This window comes from Staurois parvus, unplaced genomic scaffold (genome assembly GCF_062004578.1).
Source record: "Staurois parvus isolate SC_StPar_1 unplaced genomic scaffold, SC_StPar_1.0 ptg001181l, whole genome shotgun sequence".
Classification (NCBI taxonomy): Eukaryota; Metazoa; Chordata; class Amphibia; order Anura; family Ranidae; genus Staurois; species Staurois parvus.
The window spans coordinates 2,842,558-2,859,442 of NW_028318977.1; the positions used below are offsets into that span (position 1 = coordinate 2,842,558).

Consider the following 16,885-nt stretch of genomic DNA (forward strand, 5'->3'; position numbering starts at 1 on the left):
TAGGGCGTTTGTAATGGTGGCATTCTACAAAATACAAGCTACAAGTTTTGCAACAACCAGACTCTGTGTGTTCACTTCCCACACCATGATACACCTTCCTGCACCTTTATTTAAAAAAAGGAAATTGACCGAACAGGAGTCAAGGCTTTCTGCTAACCGGCCAACCTTTACTTGTATCCAATGTTCTCTGCCAGCTTATGAAGATCTAAAATTTAAATCATTGAAATGTTTCCTTTTTTACATCAACTCCATATAGTAAGATGACTTTTATTTAATCAAATGAGTCCTGTTTTTACTGGCTGATAAGAATTCTCGATTGTTCCTCTCTGGTCTCACCAGGATATTATAACATTTAGGCAGAAATATACAGCTTAGCAGTCCAGCGCTGGAGGCCAAGATGGCAAATATCTGAACAGCCACAGTGTATTTGCCACTGGTGCTCAGGTAGGCTGGGATGAAGGAGATCCAGACACAGCAGAAGACCAGCATGCTGAAGGTGATCAGTTTGGCTTCATTGAAGCTTCCTGGAAGGTCTCTTGCTAGGAAAGCCACTAGAAAACTTATCATAGCCAGAAAGCCCATGAACCCCAGAGTCAAGTAGAAAAATACTTTCTGTCCTTCATTACACTCAAATATTATCTTATAGCTGTTGGTGACCAACATGGGGAAGGGAGGGGACTTGCATAACCAAAATAAGCAAATGATGATCTGCAGAAAAGAACAGATCCCAACAACACTACGAGGGATGGTGGGGCTCAGCCATTTCCTCAATGGACTGTTCAGATTGGTGGCTTTAAAGGCAATGATCACCATGATGGTCTTGGCCAAGACTGAGGAGATACAGATGGAAAAGGCCACACTGAAGAAGGTTTGTCTCAGGAGACAACTAAAAGTGGATGGTTGACCAATGAAGACCAGGCTGCAGAGGAAGCAGAAAATGAGAGACACCAGCAGGATATAGCTCAGCTCCCTATTGGTGGCTTTGATGATGGGTGTGTCCTGATATTGAACGAAGATAATTATAATGCAGAGTGTGAGAGCTGACAACATGAAAGCTGTTAACACCAGCATGATTCCCAAGGGTTCATCATATGATAGGAACTCCAAAACCTTTGGAACACACCTGTCCCTCTCCTCATTGGACCACTGGTTGAAGGGACATCTGGTGCACTCATCCGCATCTAAACAAGAATATGAAAATGTTATATTAATACTCAAAATCAATCATGTCTTCGGTTTCAGTATTTTAGAAAGGTGTTGTAAATAATAATAATATCAATGTGCAAATGGTGTATGATTTTTAGTTTTATAATTTGTAAAAGTATACAGGGGTTAATTTACTAAAGACAAATAGACCGTGCACTTTGCAGGTGCAGTTGCAGTCATTTTCCCCAGAATTTCATGAATGCGGTGAAGCTCTGCTAATTTCCATCATCCGATCATGTACAAGAAAAAATTTTGTTTTTGTGAATTTTCTTTGCACGTGATTGAGTATTCTTTACAAAGCGAAGCTTTACGGCATTCACTAAGCTCTGGGAAAAATTAATGTGCAAGTGCACAGTCTATTTGCCTTTAGTAAATCATCCCTGAAATGTCAGTTTTGCTGCAGTACATCTTTCACATCCTAAAAGTATGCCACTTGGGAGAGGGACCAAAGGCAAATAAAAGTCGGATCTTCCCCAGAATCAATATTAGACCTCTATCCTTGATTAGGGCCCAATATAGATAAATAAAGAGGACCACTCAAAAAAGTGTGGCTCCGCTAAGTATCCATATCATATCCTAATCCAGGCATGCAGCCTTATAAATATATCCTGTTCATTAGCCATTGAGGTGCTGTATCCTTTCTTTCTTGTGGGTTATATGTATGCAGGGGGTATGGCATGAGCTGGAGTACCACTCCCAGGACAGGCTGTTTAGCCATTGGGGGTTTCTTTACATATGCAGCCTAGAAAGTAATAAAAAACAGGAGGCAGAAAGCATCCTCCTCGAACCATACTAAGCCACATGCTTATGTTGTAAAGTGCTGCATAAACTATTGTCGCTATATAAATATTTTATTATAATAATAATAATAACAACCCACATGGAAGAAAAATATATTTGAAATATATTTTAAAAATATTCTTCCCAAATATAATGACATATATTTGAAATACTACAATTTTGGCCATATTCAATATATTTCAAAATATATTATATATATATACATACATACTGTATGTCGAAAAGTGTTTTTATTACAAAATATGTGACAAATATGTTTAAAAATACATTTTCAAATATACTGTACGTATATATGAAAATATTCTTCCCAAATATATTGACATATATTTGAAATACTACAATTTTGGCCTTATTCAATATATTTCAAAATATATTTTATTTATATATATATATATATATATATATATATATATATATATATATATATATATATATATACTGTATGTCGAAATGTGTTTTTATTACAAAATATATGACAAATATGTTTAAAAATACATTTTCAAATATACTGTATATATATATAAAAATATTCTTCCCAAATATATTGACATATATTTAAAATACTACAATTTTGGCCTTATTCAATATATTTCAAAATATATTTTATATATATATATATATATATATATATATATATACACACACTGTATGTTGAGATGTGTTATTATTGCAAAATATCTGAAAAATATTTTCAAGAATACATTTTCATATATATGTCTTTAAAAATACATTTAATCTACATTTTTGGAATGCATTTACAAATATGTGTAAAAATATATGTTAAAATATGTTAAAATCTAAAGTATATATTTTAAAAAAATATATTTTTAAAAACATTTTTCATATATTTTGTAATATATAAAAAAACGCATTTCAATTGTAGGGAGGAGTCACACACACACGCTACACACGCCGGCGGCCATTTTGGAAATTGGAAAATTTGGATTATTTTTGCCCATCAATGCCTAATGATGTTTGCTTACATGTGAGTGCAACCGTACTTTACATAAATGTTGTGGTTATGGTTTTACACTATGTGGAGCATTCCTTCTTTGCATGTTTTCTACTACGAGTCCAAGCCTTATTCTGAATGGTTTAGCTACCCCAATTAAGGTCCTTTGTTTGGAAGATCCTTATCTGCTGTTTTGGTGATCTGGAGGAGGATTTGAGTGAGGGGCTTTTCTGGATTATTTAACAAAGAACGATTGGCCACTCTTAACTGGGGGGTCATGTCTTTCTGGTAAGCCTTCTGCAGTAGTGGTTGGTGACAGGACAACTGTCCTTGGATTTCTTTTGTTTCATCTCAGCCTCTGGGACTTTTCTTTTCTTTTCTTTTCTTTTTGGATAGACTTTTTTTTGACAAATTTGTCACTGTTTTCTTATGAGTATTTGTAACGTTTTAAGCGCTGCACTTTTATGTACTATATATATATATTGTGACAGTAGGCAGGTGAAATCACCTGGTTGCGTCCTGGATGGACGATATATTTGTCCGAGGTTCAGGCTTTATGGGGATTTGTCCCACTAGAGGGAAGTGCTGAGTCCTTCAGCACTGAGATAAGGAGCCCAGCTGAGGGTAGTGGGCTCATTAAGACCAGTATAAAACTTCCCAGCCTGCTTAGGGAGTTGCTCCAACCTGGAACCAGATCTGTTCCTGAACAGGGAGCTGACAGCTTATCTGTGTGCAGGGAGACCAAAGCCTGTGTGGCTAGCCTCCAAGTACTAGCAACCAAGTATAGCAGCAGGCTGTACCTAGTGGGTAGCTAGGGAAAGCTGTTGTTGCAGTAAGTAGCCAAGTTGGCCAGGATTTATTTTGATGTTTCTTTTTGGTTTGCCATTTTCTGTAAATATTGTAAATAAATTGCACCTGTTTGTTTTTCACCTCCACTGTGGTTGTGCTGTGCCTGTCTTTTTGTGTTGTGTACCCATCCAGGGGGTCACACACACCCACTGCTGAGCGAAACCTGTTACAATATATATATATTTTTATATATATATATATATATATATATATTGAATACGGCCAAAATTATTATTATTATACAGGATTTATAAAGTACCAACAGTTTGCACAGCGCTTTACAATATAATGGAGACAGTACAATTACAATACATTTCAGTATAGAAGGAATATGAGGGCCTTGCTCGTGGAGCTTAAAATCTAAACATTGTAGTATTTCAAATATATGTCAATATATTTGGGAAGAATATTTTTAAAATATATTTCAAATAAATTTTTCTTTCATTGTGGGAATGCGTTCAACATAGAGACATGGCAAGGCACCATGTCTCTATGTTGATAGGGACTAGGACCTCTTTCCCACCACCTTGGCCCAGTGAAGGGAGGAGCTTATCAGACTTTGGAAAGCCCTGGTAAAATAAGGGGCCCCCTGCTATCTGCTTCCTCCCCTACATGAATGAGTAAGGGCCACTGGCTTACTAGCGACCATAAGCCCTTAGCAGAAAACTGCCTCTTTTAGCAGCGTTAGTAATTCTGCAGCTAAATGTATGACTTGGAGGTGGCAGACAGACAAACACATTATTTAGATAACCCGTTCATGAAAGTTCGGACCAAATCCTACATCAGCCCAAACCTCATCTCTAATCTTCATATTGAAATGCCATAATCCTTCCCTCTCTTGTAGGGATTCATCTTCAATCTCCAATGTCAAAGATTTCACGACTTCACTATCAGATACCTGTGTAGTTGGTCATCTCTCCCTCGGAGCAGGGGGCACAGTCATAGCAGCAGATGGGTCTTCCTTGCAGGGGGGCTTTCCTGTACCCGGGCCGACAGCTGTCACTGCAGATAGAGATCGGCACCTGCCAAGAAGACAGTGTCATCATGAATGGGACATTAAAGCAATACTTCACTCTCTCAATCAACATTGACTATTTGGAATCCTTATGCTGCTAGCATTAGTAAATAGATAGAAATGTATATTATATTTACTTGTTTTCAACTGGTTTTTTACATATCTTCTGGATCATCTGTGTGTGTAGGATTATATCTTTTTTTTTTTTTTTTAATGGTTGAACTGGATAGACTTTTGTCTTTTTTCAGCCAGATTAACTATACAACTATCTTTAGTTACTTAGTGGCAGGGGCGGACTGACCATTCGAGCACTCGGGCACTGCCAGAGGGCCCGGAGTCAGTAGGGGGCCCCATGAAATGCCTCTGGTACCTTTTATAGGCCTTTTTGAGTGTGGGCAAGGACATAGGGGCCCCATGATCCCCTATTGCCCGGGGGCCCCATGAGTTGTCAGTCCGCACCCTGTCTGGGAGTGGTACTCCAGCTCATGCCATACCCCTTGCATACATATAACCCACAAGAAAGAAAGGATACAGCACCTCAATGGCTAATGAACAGGATATAGTTATAAGGCTGCATGCCTGGATTAGGATATGATATGGATACTTAGCGGAGCCACACTTTTTTGATTGGTCCTCTTTATTTATCTATATTGGGCCCTAATCAAGGATAGAAGTCTGATATTGATTCTGGGGAAGATCCGACTTTTATTTGCCTTTGGTCCCTCTCCCAAGTGGCATACTTTTAGGACTTTCCATGTCTAGGCAAATGATGTCATATATCCCAGGAGTCTTCAGGAAGGGAGAAGGGGTTTTCTTAGCTTAGCTCCAGCCTGTGTGCCTGAGCTAAGGTCTGATAGATTCAAGGAAGTAAACACTGCATGCATTATCTGCCCTTACTCAAGACGGCCATGGCCAGAAATTCAAGGGTTGTGTTTTTCAAAGTGATTTATCAGCAAAATGAAGCATAGTTTTAAGAGTAGATGGGTGAGTTTGCTTTGAGTATTAAAAATAAATCAAATAGAACTTTTGGTTTGTGGTGCTCAGATACAGTGCAGTTCTGCTTTAACCACTTCCAGTCCGGACACTTTTACCCCCTTCCTGTCCAGGCCAATTTTCAGCTTTCAGTGCTGTCGCACTTTGAATGACAATTGCGCGGTCATGCAACACTGTACCCATATGAATTTTTGTAGCATTTTTTGAGACAGATAAAACTTTATTTTGATGGTATTTATTCATGACTGGGATTTTTATTTTATTTTTTTTATATATTTAAATGAAAAAGTCCAAAAATTTTGAAAAAAAGTGTTTTTCTTATAAAATTTTGCAAATAAATATTATTTCTTCATAAATCTTGACCAAAATGTATTCAGTTTTCTTTTTTTGTAAAAAAAAAATAACCCAAATTAGTTTATAACCAAATATTATAATTTTTTTTTACATTTTTTATTTTTTTATATTTATTATTATTTATGTTTTTTTACATACTGTCACCCTAGCAGTACAGTGTCACCATAGTGACACTGTACTACTTGTGGGGGGTGATGAAGATTTTTTTTTTTTTAACACTGATTGCTTTTTCACCCATATAGACTGTAAAAGCAATCATTTCTCCTTCTCTCTGGCTGCATTCTTGAAGCCATTGAGAAATACTGTGAGAGCTGTGATTGGTCACAGATTGTCACATGGTACAAGGCTGTTGTGAATAGCCTTGTACCATGTGATCTCTGTGATCATTCACAGATTTCACACGTAGTAAGCAATGATGTCAGAAGTGACATCTTGCTTACACCTATTCATGTGATCACTGATTGGCCAATCAGTGATCATATGATTGGGACCTCACACAGAGGTCCTGTACAGTGATCGGTGTTCCTCTGTGCCCAGATGACACAGTGGGCACCGGTTCGCGGAGACGCGCGCTCCCAGAGAGCTAGCACAATCCAAAATGGTGGGCGCCATTTATGAACGGCAACCCGCCCCTGTACTGCCCCGTCCGACCGTTTATATACAGCGGCCGAGCGGGAAGTGGTTAAGGAAGTATAGAGCTAGTCTTTTATAAGATTTAAACTCTTCTTCATTTTATTAAAACAAAAGGAACGAGAGTTTACATACATTATTTCCAAACTTTATTGAGCTGGCCATGACCCTTGAAAACGTGGAGACTTGCATGCATAAACTGCCTGTGTGATGAGCCCTGTAGGCCAGGGTCTCCCCTAAACAGGAGCAGCCTAGACATATGAGTGAGGGCAAAAAAGGAAGAGAACATCAGTAATAGTGGCTGGGAAACAAGAGCAGATGTGCAAAGGATTCTACTTAATTGTTTTCTTCACTGAGAATCCTCTTTTGCAGCTAGCATGATCCACACTGTTTATACACTCACCGGCCACTTTATTAGGTCCACCTAGCTAGTGCCAAGAAAATCTCTCCCACACCATGACACCACCACCAGCCTGAACCGATGATACAAGGCAGGATGGATCCACCACACCATGACACCACCACCACAAGCCTGAACCATTGATACAAGTCAGGATGGATCCACCACACCATGACCCCACCACCAGCCTGAACTGATGATACAAGACAGGATGGATCCACCACACCATGACACCATCACCAGCCTGAACCGATGATACAAGGCAGGATGGATCCAACACACCATGACACCACCACCACAAGCCTGAACCATTGATTGATACAAGTCAGGATGGATCCACCACACCATGACACCACCACCAGCCTGAACCGATGATGCAAGACAGGATGGATCCACCACACCATGACACCATCACCAGCCTAAACCGATGATACAAGGCAGGATGGATCCAACACACCATGACACCACCACCACCAGCCTGAACCATTGATATAAGTCAGGATGGATCCACCACACCATGACACCACCACCACAAGCCTGAACCATTGATATAAGTCAGGATGGATCCACCACACCATGACACCACCACCACAAGCCTGAACCATTGATACAAGTCAGGATGGATCCACCACACCATGACACCACCACCAGCCTGAACCGATGATACAAGACAGGATGGATCCACCACACCATGACACCATCACCAGCCTGAACCGATGATACAAGGCAGGATGGATCCAACACACCATGACACCACCAGACTGAACCGATGATACAAGGCAAGATGGATCCATACTTTCATGTTGTTTACGCCAAATTCTGACCCTACCATCTAAATGTCGCAGCAACCAGTCTGCCCATTGTCCTCTGACCTCTGACATCAACAAGGCATTCTCCTCCACACAACTGCGGCTCACTGGATATTTTCTCTTTTTCGGACCATTCTCTGTAATCCCTAGAGGTGGTCATGTGTGAAAATCGCTGTAGATCAGCAGTTTTTTAAAAACTTAGACCAGCCCGTCTGGCACCAACAACCATGCCACGTTCAAAGTCAAGAAGGGGAGCACTGTCCTCATGCATTACCGTGATAAAAATGAATTTATTTAAAAATGAAAAAAGTATATACTCACAAACCAAGATTCATAAAACAAGCTAAGAACCAATGTGACAGTCTGAGCAAGAGGTAGTAAGGCACCAGGGTATGCTAACGCGTTTCGGGAGAGCTCTGAAGAAGGGAGTATGTCTCTCAAAACACATTAGTAGATACTTTTTGTCATTTTTAAATAAATTCCTTTTTATCACGGTAATGCTTGAGGAGAGTGCACCCCTTATTTGTAAAAAAATCCTCCTGCACTCAATGGAATGATTAATATTATACAGCTGCTGTCACTTAACTATTACCAACAAGTCCAAACAAAAAGAAAAAAATAGTGAAGCGCTTATATGAATAAATAAAATAAAAGTGCATTAAAAAAATAATAATTATTGTAAATCTGATATTCTTTTTAAGATTATAGGAGATAAGTTTATCAAAAAAGGCTACCCTGGAAAAGAAATAGAGAAGAGAATAATTGAAGTCCAAAATATGGAGCGGGAGTTGTTGATTGTGGACAAGAATAAAAAGGAAAATTTTGATAGTCAAATGGCAATTATTTTAGACTATAATGTCCATCACAAGAAAATTGAGAAAATATTTGCCAAGCATTGGCCTATCCTTACAACTGACCCCGATCTGAATAAAATTTTGGGAGATAATCCAAAATTTATATATAGGAAGGCGACTTCCCTTAGGACGAGACTAGTAAAAAATGTACTCGATCCGCCAGTTAAAAAGAAGAGTATCACGTTTCTTGACCAAGTCGGTTTCTTCCCGTGTCGACACTGTTATGCATGCAGAGAAACAAAGGGTAAAAATGGCAAACGCAATACTTTTAAGGCCAATTATGATGGAACGGTATATAAGATTAAGGATTTCATTTCATGCCATACAGAGGGAGTAGTATATGGCCTTGAATGTGAATGTGGTTATCGATATATAGGAAGAACAAAAAGGCCCTTGTGGAAATGCATGAGGGAACATGTGCAAAATATAAAAAAGGGGTTCCCTAAACATAGCGTTTCCCGGCACTTCCTTAAGAAGCATAATAAAGACCCTTCAGGCCTAAAGTTTTGGGGTATACAGAAGTATGTAAGTCATTGGAGGGGGAGCAATAAAATTAAATCCCTGAGTCAAGCAGAGTCTAGATGGATGTACATTATGCATACGCAGGCACCTTATGGTCTTAATATTGAGTTTGACCTCAATTGTTTTATTAGTGACTTTTAAAATTTAAAAACAAATTTTTTTAAAATGATTGTTGGCTCATCTGGTAATATAATTTTAGAATATGTAATACATATGGATTTTATTAATTGATATTTGATGGGATATATAGTGATTATTTGTAAACCCAAGCTATGGTTATTTGTGCATTTCACACTTATATTTTATAACATACCATTTGAAAGATAAAATATTTTTTAAATAGTTATTTAATGTATTTTATGATTATTTATTTAAATCATTTTTGTGTTGCCGTGTAGATAATACCCCTTTACCCCAGTTTTTTTTTTTTTTTCCCCACTTATAATTTTTTTTTAAAAAATTTAAAAATTATTTTTTTATTTTTTTAACAATTTTATTTTATTTTAATATTTTTTATTTTTTATTTATTATATAAATTTTTTTGGATATATATATCCTCCCAATATGGTAGTCTATTAAGATTTATTAAATGAACTTATTTTTAATATTTTTATATTATTATATATACTAAAGTCTCAGGAGTCATATCAGTGTATTAATAAAGTTGTAAACTTGGTTTTAAATGGAGGATTTTAATTCATTATATATATATGAATGTATAAATTATTTAAGGAAGGACATTGTAGGAATATCTTTGTATTCAGCACTAGCGTTTACCTATGGGGTAGGACAGAGGTAGGCAACCTGCGGCTCTCCAGCTGTTGTGGAACTACATTTCCCATGAGGCATTGAAACATTACAAAACTGACAGTTACAGCTATGACTTGCAGAGGCATGATGAAACTTGTAGTCCTGCAACAGCTGGAGAGCCGCAGGTTGCCTACCCCTGGGGTAGGATAATATAGTCCTTATATATGTGAGTGCTGGACTTCAATAAGATGTCCGCCGTAAGTCCGCCCTCACTATAGAATTCAATGAGGCTTGTTCCTTATAAATACAATTGAGTCACCAGGGGGCGGTAACCCTGATGAAGTCACGATGCACGTGACGCAACGCGTCGGTTCGTCATTTCCTGGTGACTCATGTCCGGACGCCGCGGCCATATTGGATTCCCCAGTGCATGCAGATTTACTCATAGGTTGTGGTAAAAACGCTTGTTAACCAAGAGGATAATGTGAGTGCAACTATTTGTGGTGTTTTACCCTTTCCAAATAAATATACTACACTATGGAAAGTTTTATGTCTTTCTATGAGTCTGGATTAAGAGAGGAGGAGGAATAAGGAGTCTGCCAGAGGAGATATACCACTGAGGTGGAAACTGCTTTGGGGCCCTGTGTGGGTCAAGGAGGGGAGGTGAGCAGGCATTGCTGCCATTTGGAGGATATAATTTGCACCTAGAAGTGGAGATCACGTGTGTTTTTCAAAAAAAGCACAGAGTCACATGCATGGACATTTTCCCTTTTTTTCACTTTTTCACTGATGTATATGAAATGTGTATGAATTAGGCACTATTTTATGCGGATAATTAATTTTATATTCACCAATTTAATCACATTTAGTTATGTATTGGAATTACTAATTATATGCACGGTATAATAGGTTTCTTTATAGTGTGTGTTGAATCACTAAAGCTTAATTACATTTGATTGCACTATTTTTTGTCTCCCACTAGAGCAGTGTTTCTCAACTCCAGTCCTCATGGACCCCCAACAGGTCATGTTTTCAGGATTTCCCTCAGATGAAACAGCTGTGGTAATTACTAAGGCAGTGAAACTGATCAAATCACCTGTGCAAAATAATGGAAATCCTGAAAACATGACCTGTTGGGGGTCCATGAGGACTGGAGTTGAGAAACACTGCACTAGAGGGAGGTATTAGTGTGTATTATATAGATTTGTCACAAAAGAATATCAGATTTACAATAATTTTTTTTTTTTTAATGCACTTTCATTTTATTTATTCATATAAGCGCTTCACTATTTTTTTCTTTTTGCACCCCTTATTTGCTTTCTTCCAGTATTATCAAGATTCCCTGATCTTTAGAGGGCTGCACCTCAGCAAATGTCACTGTGATCCTGGAATACTCACAGACTTGAGCGCTGGTGATGTTTTCTTTTATGTTCACTTAAATCCACTTTCTTCCCTATTCTGATGCTTGGTTTGAACTTCAGCAAGTTGTCTTACCCACGTCTACATGTACCCACGTCTACATGCCTAAATACATTGAGTTGCTGCCATGTGAGTGGCTTATTAGCAATTTGTGTTACCAAGCAATTCAACAGGTGGACCTAAAAAGTGGCCGGTGAGAGTGTTAGTAGATCTTGCCGAAAAAACAGAATGCTTTCAACTGTCAATGGTCACTTTTATCAATGAAAACCTCATGGACAACTTACCCACTACCATTATAAAGTCACTGCCCACCCATTATCTATTGGATTAGTCCAAGAACTGGTTGACCCTCATCACATCAGTGGTTACTATGTTGTTTGTGTTTTAGGATCTAATAAATCCCCAAACTGTTACCATGAGGTGAGAAACATGCAATTGTCTACAAGGTCTTTGTATGTTGTGGCATTAATATCAACCTTCACTGGAAACACCTAAACTAATTTACCTGGAAGACGGTCATACTTTTGGCCATATAATCTATAATCAATAGTATTCATTCTCTTTTCCCTATTCTCCAATCATTTTTCTTGAGGTTGATTAGAAGAACGAAAGAGCTTTCCCGTATTTTAACAGCTCTTGCAAATTTTAGGGCCGTATATGAAGCCACCAAAATCTAACAAAATGAAAGAACCAGAGGTACAATGTCAGCATCAGTCACCTGCGAAAAGTGATCATTCCAGAGCATGGCGCTGAAGTTCAGGCTGATCTTCTCACCAAATTCAGCTTCAGGGTCAATCATCCCTACTTTCACCAAGTTGAAGGTGTCATTGAGGAACTGCATGTTCAAGACATCAGAAGAAGATGGAAGGTCCCCCTGAGCGTCAAACTTCATCATCTCCCCGGACTTTGAGTGGAAACTGGTTTTCTTGAGGTAACGGAGCACCTGTGTTATTTTTGGAACACCGGAAGTTTATTTTTTGACCACATTTATAGCCCATATTAAAAAAAAAATTAAACATTGTGCCCCCTCTTTCTGCAGCAGATCAAGGATTTAATACTTCTTTTTTCAATCTACCATAGAGTAAAATGTACATTAGTCCATGGTTCTACAGGCTGTCTTCCTGCTGTTTCCAGTTGAGCCTTTATTTTTGCCAGTCTGTGATGCCCACCCCCACCCCCACCCCCACCCCATCAACATCATTATGTACTATTCAGAGCCAGTGGCAACCACTTGTCCTCCATTGCACAAGATCATATGAAAATGGCTGCCAACATTACTGTGAGAACCAGACCACTAACCACCATGGTACAATGGAGTAAGGTCATAAGCAGAGCCAGACTGGCCATTTGGAAACTGGGGCACTGCCCGAGGGCCCAGGGTCAGTAGGGGGCCCCAAGAGATGCCCCTGGTACCTTTTTCATAGGCTTTTTTGAGTTTGGGCAAGGATACAGGGGCCCCATGATCCCCTATTGCCCAGGGCACCATGAGTTGTCAGTCTGCCCCTGGTCATAAGGTATATGTTAGGGACAGGGGCAGACTGACCATTTGGAAACTCGGGCACTGCCCGAGGGCCCGGGGTCAGTAGGGGGCCCCATGAGATGCCCTTGGTACCTTTTTCATAGGCTTTTTTGAGTTTGGGCAAGAATACAGGGGCCCCATGATCACTTATTGCCCGGGGGCCCCATGAGTTGTCAGTCCGCCCCTGGTTAGGGACAATTCAACAAAAGTGAACTTGAAAAATTAAACATATTACCAGCTGTACTCTAAAATGATATATCTTTTTCTCTGTGGGTATTAGTAACAATCAAAAAGACTTAGGTTCAGCTTACAAGTTGGGGGTGAATTTTGTGATTCAATTCAGGTCCATTGTAGAGATAATAAGCGATCTATTATTGAAATAAAAGGTATAGAAACCCAGGCACTGCCATAGGGATCATGTACCAAGCCCATTCTTTTTCCGTAGCATGCAGCGGAGGAGGGGGCCTTTCCATGTGGCTTTCTGGGTGACACAATTCCATTTAATTACAGGTTTGTGATACACCCTAAAGCTGGACGCAGTGTTACGGAACAAGGTTCCAAAGAACATGTAGCGATTACTGCAATCCACAGTATAACACAGTATCTCTGCATGTCTTAGTGGGGCAATTGGATAGTATTGAAAAGGACATTGTGGATAGCTGAGATACATTAAAGAATCATGTGATTAATTTCATCAGCAACTACTCAAATTTAAAATATTAACATTTGGTGCTGTTGATCATTGCTATTTTTTTTCCTATAAATTTGGGGATTTCATTTTAGAGCCTTCAATTAGAGATTTAATTTTACATTTTTTTTGTTTATATGTATCAATATGTTTCAATCTTTTTTTTTTTATACTTTTGTTGTATTTTTATATTTAAAAAAAAGACATACAAGCGAAGATTAAAGGTAGACTGGTTGTCTATGCTCTTGTCTCTGATTCATAAGTAGATTTGCAGGAACAATTTGTAGCATGTTATTAAATACATGGAATAGTGTTTTAACCACTTCAAGCCCAGACACTTTCACCCCTTTCCTCTCCAGACCAATTTTCAGCTTTCAGCGCTGTCACACTTTGAATGACAATTGCGCGGTCATGCAACATTGTACCCAAATGAATGTTTTAGCATTTTTTTAAGAGAGATAAAACTTTATGTTGGTGGTATTTATTCACCAATCAGCAATAAACGAATACCTCCACTGTTTGTTTAGGATATTTTATATAAACACTGCAGAATAGAAGGCAAAGTAAAAGTGTAATGATTTAATTGGCCATTTGTAACTCACCTTCCAATGTTGAGCATCATTAATATTTCCACATGTCCCATTATAAAATCGCTTTGATCCAGTAGGACAGCCAAGGAGTGAATGCAGAGCATGTACATAGGCATACACAGCCAGATAAGCATGATAAGTATAGCTGAGATCATTTGTTTCAAATAAATGGAAAACCTTACTGCCTAGTTCTTCTTCCCCAGAGCAGGCCACTCCTGCTTTTATATCGGGAGTGTTTGACTTCTCAATATCTCCATTAGTCCAAAGGCAACTGAATGCTTTCTCCCAAAATGGTCTAACAAATGGGTAACTTGAATTGCCAGTTGGGTGAAGGTTCAGAAGGAATTCCTCAAACCCTGGCATGGTGCCAGTACGGGGAATCAGTCCAATTGTTCCATTTAGAACTTTCCAGGTTTTCTTGGAGAAATCTCCAGGTGAAAGGCCAAAGTGATCTGAAGCAATGAAAATGTCCCTAGTAGCTCCCTCATCAAACAAAGCTTCCAGCAGGGCCTTAAGATGAACATCCGGGCTGTGCAAAACAATCACGTTGATGGAGCTTCTTTTAATTATGTCTACCACTCTCTTAATCTGTCCATCTGAATAACTCAGATGAATCTTCTCCAGAAAAGCAATACAGCCACCATTTCTTTTTATCCTAGCTTCTATAATCTGTCCACCTTGAAGCCCAATATCATTGTCTGCCACCAGAATGCCGACCCAAGTCCAACCAAACTTTCCAACAAGGTCAGCAAGAGCCTCTATCTGAAGTAAATTCGGTACAGTGCGGAGAAATGATGGGAACAATATTTTATTGCTGAGAGCTGAAAAGGTAGACCCATAACTTATCTGTAAAGAGAATAATATTATTTGTCAGGGAAAGAGGGGGTTGGAATTTCTAAAACTGTTTATTACTGCCAATGCCTTCCTTTCCCATTCATTATCATCCCTCCCCATTTATTATGCGTGTGTCACAGAGAAGGAAAATTAAGGCAAATATCCCCAACAGGTGTGTGGTTATCTGTATGCCAAAAGGGAAAGTCTGTGTCCTTGCTAGATAGAACAACTATCAGCTATAGGTAAGGCAACACGAAGAGTGTGTTGTTACCACAGGAAGACTACGGATGATCTCTCTCTGTATATTAGTCCTGACCTAAAACAGTAGGTATGTAATGAGCAAAAAAGGCTGCTCCATGTCAGCCATTCCATATGGAAGAAAAATATATTTGAAATATATTTTAAAAATATTCTTTCTAAATATATTGACATATATTTGAAATGCTACAATTTTGTCAGTTTTCAATATATTTCAAAACATATTTCAATAAATAAATATATATATATATATATATATATATATATACAGTGTATATATATAGTGAAGGAAATGTGTATTTCATCCCCTGCTGATTTTGAATGTTTGCCCACTCACAAAGAAATGATCGGTCTAAAAACCGAATGGTAGGTGTATTGTAACACTGAGAGACAGAATAGCAACAAAAAATTCAAAGAAATGCATGTCTAGCAAATTAGGCACTGATCTGCATGTTTTTGAAGGAAATAAGTATTTGACCCCCTATCATTCAGCAGGATTTCTGGCTACCAAGTGTCTTTCATACAGGTAACAAGCTGAGATTAGAAGCAGTCTCTTAAAGGAGTGCTGCTAATTTACTTATTTCAGGTACTTATATAGCATCGTCAATTTACGCAGTGCTTTACATATATATTGTACATTCACATCAGTCCCTAACCCTCTAGGGGTGTACAATGTAAAGCCCCTAACTCACATTCATACATACACATACTAGGGCAATTTAGACAGCATCCAATTAACCTACCAGCATGTCTTTGGAGTGTGGGAGGAAACCGGAGTACCCGGAGAAAACCCACACAGGCACAACATGCAAACTCCAGGCAGGAGTTGCCATGGCTGGGATTCAAACCAATGACCCGAGTACTGCCAGGCAGAAGTGCTAACCATTTAGCCACCATGCTGCCCATCTAATTTTGTTACCTGTATAAAAGACACCTGTCCATAGGAGCAATCAAGCAATCAGAATCCAAACTCTCCACCATGGCAAAGACCAAAGAGCTGTCCAAGGATGTCAGGGACAAGATTGTAGACCTACACAAGGCTGGACTGGGCTACCAAACTATCGTCAAGCAGCTTGGTGAGAAGGTGACAACAGTTGGTGCAATCATTCGCAAATGGAAGAAACACAAAACAACTGTCAGTCTCCCTAGGTCTGGTGCACCATGCAAGATCTCACCTTATGAAGTGTCAATGATCATGAGAACAGTGAGGAATAATCCCAGAACTATACGTGAGGATCTTGTCAATGATCTCCAGGCAGCTGGGACCACAGTCACCAAGAAAACAATTGGTAACACACTACGCCGACAAGGATTGAAATCCTGCAGTGCCCGCAAGGTCCCTCTGCTCTAGAAAGCACATGTCCAGGCCCATCGGAAGTTTGCACTGAACATCTGAATGATGCAGAGGAGGACTGGTTGAAAGTGTTGTGGTCAGATGAGAC

General features: G+C 38.9%; 1 protein-coding gene across 1 annotated transcript in view; it reads right to left on the reverse strand.

Moving 5' to 3' along the window:
* Nucleotides 1-267: 267 nt before the first annotated feature.
* LOC149438577 (extracellular calcium-sensing receptor-like) overlaps nt 268-16,885 on the reverse strand; it is a 29,885-nt gene continuing 13,267 nt past the window's right edge. The window contains exons 3-6 of the mRNA XM_089659656.1: nt 14,364-15,197; nt 12,273-12,497; nt 4,707-4,830; nt 268-1,181 (exon numbers count right to left, since the gene is read on the reverse strand). Of these exons, the coding sequence (XP_089515782.1) occupies nt 268-1,181; nt 4,707-4,830; nt 12,273-12,497; nt 14,364-15,197 (2,097 nt within the window). The remainder of the gene's footprint in view (nt 1,182-4,706; nt 4,831-12,272; nt 12,498-14,363; nt 15,198-16,885) is intronic.